The 8,925-nt window shown below is 38.7% G+C and overlaps 2 protein-coding genes across 2 annotated transcripts in view; both read right to left on the bottom strand.

Moving 5' to 3' along the window:
* Window positions 1–8,925, bottom strand: part of LOC149735463 (deleted in lung and esophageal cancer protein 1-like) — a 30,360-nt gene that overhangs the window by 741 nt on the left and 20,694 nt on the right. The window contains exons 32-34 of the mRNA XM_089878340.1: window positions 2,144–2,249; window positions 1,019–1,237; window positions 115–232 (exon numbers count right to left, since the gene is read on the bottom strand). Coding sequence (XP_089734466.1) covers window positions 115–232; window positions 1,019–1,237; window positions 2,144–2,249 — 443 coding nt within the window. The remainder of the gene's footprint in view (window positions 1–114; window positions 233–1,018; window positions 1,238–2,143; window positions 2,250–8,925) is intronic.
* LOC149735465 (uncharacterized) lies at window positions 2,865–8,802 on the bottom strand. The gene is made up of 3 exons (XM_089878599.1): window positions 6,374–8,802; window positions 4,803–5,023; window positions 2,865–4,532 (listed from the first exon to the last, which is right to left on the bottom strand). Exons 1-3 carry the CDS (start codon window positions 8,684–8,686, stop codon window positions 2,975–2,977), a joined length of 4,092 nt encoding a protein of 1,363 aa, XP_089734725.1. The 5' UTR covers window positions 8,687–8,802; the 3' UTR covers window positions 2,865–2,974.

Here is an 8,925-nt window from a genome sequence, read left to right as displayed (position 1 = left end):
GGGCAGGACATATAACGGTAATTGCTCCAACCAAGTGGTCACTCATGGGTAGTCTAAATTGTCAGTAATACAGAAACTACCATTGCCCTATGAATACAGCATAATGCCACAAACCTTGGAATAAAACGAACGGCCAACTTCGTTTTGTTTTTCGAGGTGAAACTTTCGGAAGCTTCTAGAACTCCATGTGTTGGTTCAATCACCACTTCCCCTTTGCTGTGGTCGATGGGTTCTGAATGTATTGTAAATATGTTAACAATGTATAAATTCATTGCCCCAAATTAGTGGTCACTAATTGTTCGTCCAAATTGTCAAAGTATAGTAAAAAAAATAGACAAAATACACCTACAAAGTCACATACATGGTAACTCATTAGCGTGCACAGGTGCATGAATTAGTATACCCATGTTATTAACTTGTACACCCATGATGTTAATGAATGAATGTAACTTACTTTATCCTCGCGTGGCCGGAAAACGACAGTCGTTATAACTTTGTGGGTAAATATTTTTTTTATGTTTTTTTTATATATATATGGCTGATAGTTTGGACAAACCCTTAGTGGCCACTGGGTTGGCGCAATTGCCGTTAAGTGTCTTGCTCAAGGACACGTGTCCGGCGCCGTGGCGTAGTGGTTAGCGCGCATGTCTGTAACCATTAGGTAATGGGTTCAAGGCTCGCCGCTGCTACCATTGTGGGCGTATGCGTCCTTGGGCAAGACACTTAACGACAATTGCTCCAACCCAGTGGTCACTAATGGGTTGTCCAAATTATCAGCCATACATAAAAAAAATGAAAAAATCCAAAAAAAAATAATCACCCACAAAGTAACATACATGATAACTCGTAAGCTGGCACGAGGTGTTAAACCCGTGTGATAACGATTGTCGTTTTCCGGCCACACGAGGATAAAGTAAGTTACATACATTACATACATACGCCCACAATGGTAGCAGCGACGGGCGTTCAACTCATTACCCATTGGTTACAGGCAGTATTCATTCAAAACGTCTCCCACCTAATGCTTCAACGCTCCAGTGTGATTCTGAGTAACTTGGATTGGTAATTGTGACGTAACAGAGTTGTTCCTGGTCCACAAAACAGACACCAAACTCGATCGAATCTTGACTAAGATTGAAACTTGGTAGATGAACAAACGCAAGCAGAGGGTAGCATTGATTAACTCCATTGTTGTAACGTATCGTCAGCTCGTCTTGGTATTCTAACTTCGAGGTACCTGTTTAAAAGGTAAAACATTTTTTTGACGTTTTCCTATTAAAAATGATGCACAAATAAGAATTAAAGAATAACTTCAAGGATACCAGGTTCGAAGCTAGATGATGCTACCATTTTTGCGCGTTTTTTAGTGTGAAAGTCACTTATTAACGTTCATATTGCTTTAACTCAGTGGCCACTGATGGGGTTTCCAAGTTAGCAGTAATACAGAAAAACTAACAACTAAAAATGTTTCCACTCGGTAACATGCAAGCGTATAAGAACTAGGTATGAACCATATACAATATATAGTAGGGTGGGGGAAGATGGGACGCATTTTCATTCTAATATCTCGTCCCATTTGGTAGTAAATAAAAAACATTCAAAAAATTATTAAACCGTATGGTCACGACCACCACAGACCGTTCTTAATTGTTTAAAACGCAATCAGGATATTTAAATATTATGTGCTAAAGATGTCCCACCTTCCCCCACCCTACTATATATATATACTGGGATGTACTTTGCCACCGCAAATCAAAATCCTAGCTCCTTGCATGTCTTGCCATAGAGCCTTAACCGGGTAGAACAAAATGATATATAGTAGGGTGGGGGCAGACGGGACACCTTTAGAACATATTATCAAGTTTCCTGGCCGTGTTTAAACATTTAACGATGGTCTATGAAGTCGTGAGGATACTGTTTTATATTTCTTTAAACGTTCTTTGTTTACCTAAAAATTGGACGATAAAATAGAATAAAAAGGTGTCCCATCTTCCCCCAACCTACTATATGTAATATAGTCAACTCGTGTTATAGAGTCCGCTATAAAACCGACCCGCCACGCGATGATACACAAGCAATGATAATGAAACATCATACAAGGCCAATACAATACAAGTCTAAATATTATGTGAATATAAACCACCTGTTAAGTCATCATGGCAAACACGCACACCAGATACTTCCTGGCCACTTTCAATGGTTTTCAAATCTTCAAGGAATTTTTCCATCACTCGAAATCCGACTTGTACCTGGATATCGTATCATGAAACATATTATGCCGTTTTTAACAGTTATAGTATAAAGTAGGCAATAGTTATTGTTTAAAAAGTTTAGCACCGCTTACTATGTAGTAAACCTTATGGTTAAACGATTTCACGTTCAATATAAAATTGAGTCGTGTGAGGTAAGATGGATGCCTTTAGCACATAATATCTTCCTAAACGTGTTTAACAATTAACATCGTTCGTTTAGAATCACAGGGATACCGGTATATAATTCAACAAATACGCAACCTACTTTAAGGCGGCGAGTTATAACGCATAATAGAAAAAATAGCAAAACCGAAATAGTAATGTGCTATCTGCACACTATTTTATAAGAAATGAATGTTTATCCATGAAAAGGTACGAAGGGCATGTGCATGTGCATATGTACAGCTTTTACCACGGATTACTAGAGACAACTATAGTAAGCCGTGCTTTTCTATAGATAGATATTCATATCCTCTATGGGTAAAGTCATGTGGCAAAGCATGTGCATTTAGCCCAAAGCTCAACCCCCTAAAAAGTTGATGATACGCGCGAAGCGTGGTGCTTGTATCAATTATGACACCTGTACAGGCTAATAACGTTAAACAACACGAATTTTAAAAAAAGAAATTTTAATAAAAACGCAATGTAACAAAACACAGCACAAGTATGAATTAACCGTAGCACTCTGAGACAAAATCCGGGAAAAATCACGCCAGAAGATTTTAAGCTCTTTGGTAAACAACCGTAGTGAAATTACGGTTGTTATTTGAACTCGATTCTCTCTTTGATTTCTGGTGAATTCTGCGAACTTTCCATATAATCAAAACCAGAATAGTGACAACCAGTACAACACCTAACACCGCAGCAAGGATAATTTCAATACGAATTGGCTCTTTAGCGGCTTCTACGCATTTGCTGGATATTGAAGAAATTTTTTGACCTTGAAATTCTGGAGGTGTGTCACAATACACGCAAGTGTTGTTACCGTCGCAGGAATCAAGCACATCAATGCGGGATAAGCTGTTCAGCATAGAACAAGTGCATTGCCAGTGGTTGCCGGATAATCGTGCTTGGAAATGGTGGTTCGGAAAACTTGGGAAATTTTGGATTCTGTTGTTTCTTATATCTAGGTTTGTAATAGATGCAGCATTCGGATTGAATGATAATCTTACAAGGAAGTTATTCGATAAAATCAACGTGTTTAGCTGTGGAGAGTTTACAATGGACCCGTCGAATACGGTCAGTCTATTATCACTCAGATCCAAAATCTCTAGATTTAATAACCCCGCGAAAGCGCCTGAATCGATATGGGAAATACGGTTGCGACTCAGGTTTAAACTCCGCAAGTTGCCAAGCGTTGTAAACGAATCGTTGGTTAAAAGTCGGATGAAATTTCCTCTGGTACTTAAATGTGTGATGTGGTTTGGGGTTGAAAAACTCGTTGATGAGAATTCTGCTAAACCAAGTTGATCAAGATAAACTTGAGATAAACCCTCAATACCTCTGAGTGCTAGATTTTCTAACGTAGACAGAGGTATATGCTCAAGCCTTAGCGTTGTTAAACTGTGCATGTTAGATACACCTAGACGCCGTAACACTTTCATTTTTCCTACATCCAAAACAGTTAAGTTTCCCCCGTTCAAATACAACTTTTTTAAACTGTTAGCGCATGGTTGTAATATGGTCGTGTCGATCTTTGCTTGGCTTATGTGGGATATAGTAAGTTCTTCTATGCTGTTGATACCATTGAATGTAATGGGGAAATATTGAAGTCCAGCATGTCCAATCCACAAACGTTTCAGCGACGTTGTAGCTTTAAATATTTCGCTGTTGTTGGTAAACTTGAATTTGTTTTGCGTTAAGTTTAGATCTGTTATACCGACCCCGACATGGAACGCTAGGTTCGCAATTTCGTTGTTTTGAAGAGTAAGTTCTTTTAAATAGGGGGAGTATACGACGAAATGCAGACTGAAGATTGTCAAACTGTTCCCATGTAAATGCAACCGCACCAAATTCCTTAGCGAGCTGAACAACGCGGGTGTGACGTATGCTATACGGTTGTTGCTTAGATCCAATACGCGCAAGTTTCTGTTAAACAGAGGCGTCTGCAAGTCTTGAATTGTGATGACTATTTCATTATTCGATAGGTTTAGGGTTTTTAATCCGATTGTTAGTTTGAGTACGTCTCGAGGGAAGGTCGCAAGTTTGTTGTGTGAGAAATCCAGTGCCCTGATGCTGCTACTTGCTTCTGTAAAAGCAGTTTCCGGTATGTAACGTAACCTGCAACCAACGTGCATGATAAACCATAACAAAGAGCGCTGTATGGTCTATATTAGATATAGCAGGGTGGGGGAAGATGGGACAACTTTAGCACAGAATATCCAGATATCGTGATCGTGTTTTAAACAATTAACAACGGTCTATTGGAGTCGCGAGGATACAGTTTTATAATATTTTGAATGTTCTTTGTTTACTACCAAATAGGACGAGAAAAAAGAATAATAAGATGTCCCATCTTCCCCCACTCTACCGTTATACATACACACATACCTGTTACCGCTCAGTGATATTGAACTTGTGTTACGAGGAAACATCCACGAAATATTAGTCAGCTGCCTGTTTTCGCAATAAACATGTTGACCAGCACAACGGCATGCGTTAAAACAGTTTGTTTCAGTAGCTTTCAATCGACATATACAGTATAAGAGAAACAATAAAACGCAGCTTAACCTGTTTTTCATATCTGTTGATAAACTGAGGAAAAATCTATTAGTTTAGACTTTAGACTTCGTATATAAATCACCATAAACTGATATACGTGTTGCTGTCTGGGCTACATAATATTCGTATGCGGAGTTACGTTGATTCACTTCTGGTTAGTATTGTCTATTACCTCGCAGCGTGAAATTATGACGTAACAGAGGAAATACGAAACACAAGATGGTAAACAGATTATAGTGTAGTAACTACGACAAATTAAAGCAAATAGGTACAGCTAAATTGTGTAGCTACAATGAATGATAATAATAGAATATACCTATATGTTCTATCCAACACGTTTAGTATTTCTCTTTCAATTTTTTTGCGTGTTCAAGTAGGATGGGGGAAGATGGGACACCTTTTTCTCTATTTTCTCGTTTCATTTGGTAGTAAACAAAGAACATTCTAAGAAGAGAAACCCATATCCTCACGACTCACAGCATAGACCACTGGTAATTGTTTAAAACACAATCATTTTTTAATATTACGTGCTAAAAGTGTCCCGTCTTTTCCCGCCCTACTACATAGTCTGTGGGGTAAGTTGGGATACCGTTGGAACAAAAATCTATTTCCTGAAAATGCTCTTTTAGAGTCGGGGGGCTATGGTTATATAAATCTCTAAATATTCTTTGTTAACTAACAAAAGAAACGAAAACGGAGAATAAAAAAACGACCCACCTTCTTGCCCCACCTTCCCATAACGACAGTCATTTTATCGTTACTTCTTTTTTTAAACTTCAATATAGTGGGAGAGGGTAGAAAGCGACACCTTTTAACTTTGTGTTCGCGTCCCATTTGAAAGTAAACAAAGAACATCATGGTAATATAAAACATTATTCCACGACTCCTATACATACCGTTGTTAGTTGTTTAAAACACGATCGGATATTTGGATAATAAGTGCTAAAAAGGTGTCCCATCTCCCCCCACCCTACCACTGTAACGGTTACAATGTAACCGCAGAGACAAAATAAAGTTAATAATATGACAAACCGCACAAACTCAAGCTACATTCTGATAGATTTATTATCAAATATGGAGAAAAAATTGGTTCGATTGTTTCATGTGAATGCAAAATCATTATTAGGCATTTTGGCAAGCAGTTTTACGAGAGTCTATTTTAGAAAACAAAGAAATGCGCGAAAATTACATCATTGGTGTTTTTGAAAGATGGTATAGCAGGATGCTGTAATGACGCTGCGGGGATGAACCGGATGTACAGATTATTACGTCAATTGTACATGTTCTGTAATCACTGGTTATATATTTATTACACACACAACACGTACACACACACGGTGGCATGCAAAGGTCAAAACAGGGAATAAAAAATACCAAAAAAGTTCATTATAATGTGCTCAGTTTAACTCCATGTATGAACCTTCGCGAAAAATGTTATTCGAAGATGGTATTGTTGCTTTGTTCTCTAATGGTGGTGAAGGCGTTCGCTTGTCGCTTTTTAAAAAGCGACTGCCTTGCTGTGGTGTCGTTTCGGGTAGAATATAAATTTCAATCGCTGAAACACGTTTTTCAGCAACACTCATCTCCTGGTGGCCACCTGAGGATGTTGACTTGCGTGGAATTTGATAATGGGGTTCATTTTCACCGCCTATATTAACTAAAGGAGGGCTAGATACGGAGAGGGATCTTGGGACGTGGTAAGGGTTCGTGCTGTCAATATCAGTCGTGTCCGTGAGAGGAGTCATCATATTTAGAGACGTCGGCGATTGGTAATGCTGGTATGGGCGTGTGGCATCCATTGTATCTTCATTATTCACATTGTCATTGACTGGTTCGTTGTCACACAAACAGTACACCTGCTCCGCTGAATCTATTACATTGTATTCGTGATCATCTTCAAATACATTATCAACGAGCGGTAATGGACGTTCTTTGTTCTTCGTTTCTGTCGTGTCAACATTGTATATTCCGACCTGTGTTGTACTGGTGTAGCTGTTTCGCTCACGGACATGTTCGTCACTGTTGGTAATAGGTAACGTTGTTTCACCAGTTGTAGAAGAATATTTTCTCTTTTTCATACGCTTGCAACGAAAAAAGCAAAGCAAAGCTGTAATAAATATAATACTGATGAATCCGGCGGCTCCAGCCAGGATAAATATTTTATAATCAAGCGTGGTAGTATCGTCTGGCTCAAAAAGACGACTTCTGAACCCGTTTAGTCTGCAGAAATGCAAGTTTGCAGGGTCATATCTTTCTGAGAGTGATTTACCATCGACGAATTTCGGAGTTGCACATACGATACAGGGTTTATATGGAGTTCCATTTTTATACCCACATGATACGTTAAGCCATGTGTTGTTTAACAGATACTGGTAAGTTTTTAACTGTTCGCAGTCACAAGTCCAAGGATTGTCTTTCACCAACCAATCTATTGTAAGATTTGTGTTGTTTCTATTCACTGCTATTGGTGGAAAATGAGTTACTTTATTGCCCGATATGTCAACCTTTTGCAAAGCTGAACAATTTAAAAACAAAGTCGGGCTGATTGAGGCAATCGAGTTGTTGGATAGGTCAATTGCGATCAGGCTTGATGACGTCATTTCTTGCATGGCTTGAGTTATGTAGTTGTTGCTGAGGTCAATAGAACGGAGTTGTGGAAATAAATGCACAGGAAAATGGAATCGAGAGAAGTTGTTCGATTTCAGTGACAAGTGTTCTAAATTTGAAAACTGGTGTGAAGTTTTTAATAAAAAGTCATTTTCCTTTAATTGGTTTTCATTTAAAGTTATGCGGCGGATTCTGGCGGTTCGAGAGAAAAATGTTTCTGGTAGCTTTTTCAATGGGCTGTGCTTTATTGTAAGATACCTCAGGCTTGGGACACGGGATAAGAAATGGTCGGCTATGCTGGAAAGTTTGTAAGCTTGAGTTATTTCAAGAGTTTTAAGGGAATTGAGTCCGGTTAAAAAATTAGAGGCAAGAAGAGACAGACGTGGTGCGGATATGCGTAACGTATCAAGGTTGGGAGAGTTGATTAAATACGGGTGTGTTAAACTTGACATCTGACATCCTTTGTACTCTAATACTCTAAGTGAATGTAAACCAAGCAGAGATGTAGATAAGATAGACACTCCATTAAACGACATGTTCAATGACCTTAGATTACTTGGGAAAGCCCGGGATGCCACGTTGGTAAAAAGATTGTGGCTGAAATCTAAATGGAACAGAGATTTGCAAGAACCAAATATACGTCTGCTGATTTCCCCACTAAATTTATTATGGCTTACATCTAATCTTCTGAGGGTCTGACAAACGCCGCCAAATGGGTCGGTGACATTTTGAGGTACGGTTATCCTGTTATGGCTTAAGTGCAGGCGCGTGAGTGCTTGCAGTTTAGCAAACTGCCTGTTTTGCAAACTTCGAATTTGGTTGTAGCTTAAGTCTAAAACTGAAAGACTTTTCAATGAAAGGTAATTGAAGTAGTTTGGATATTGTAGATGAGATAACTTGTTGTGGTCCAGCAGCAAAGTAACAGTTGTACTCGGTATACCACTTGGAAAATCCATAAGTCCACGATTCGAGCAATTGACAAGATTGTTGGTGCATTCACACACGGTTGGACAAGCCTTACACAATGCAGGGAAAGACAGACAAGCCAAAATAATGCCTAGTATTGCTCTCATAGCAGTAACGCCATAATTGCTAGTGGAAACCATTTTCTTAAAAGAACTTTAGATTAGACCGATTTAACATTTACGAAAACCCCACTTTTGATATCGTATACCTAAAGCACCTTCGGGTTTTTGCATTTGCTTTCTGAGAAAGAAAAGTAACCTTATAATTAGGTTTATATATAATGCGACCCAAACTGGGGTACTTGGTAACAAATACTAGCTAAACCTGTTAATCTGTCGCACTTGTTTTCTCTGTATGTCTGAACCAGGAACAACTACAT

Source organism: Ciona robusta, chromosome 5 (assembly GCF_009617815.1).
Source record: "Ciona robusta chromosome 5, ASM961781v2".
Lineage (NCBI taxonomy): Eukaryota > Metazoa > Chordata > Ascidiacea > Phlebobranchia > Cionidae > Ciona > Ciona robusta.
The sequence above is the reverse complement of the archived record's forward strand: the minus strand, read 5'-3'. Positions and strand labels throughout refer to the sequence as shown.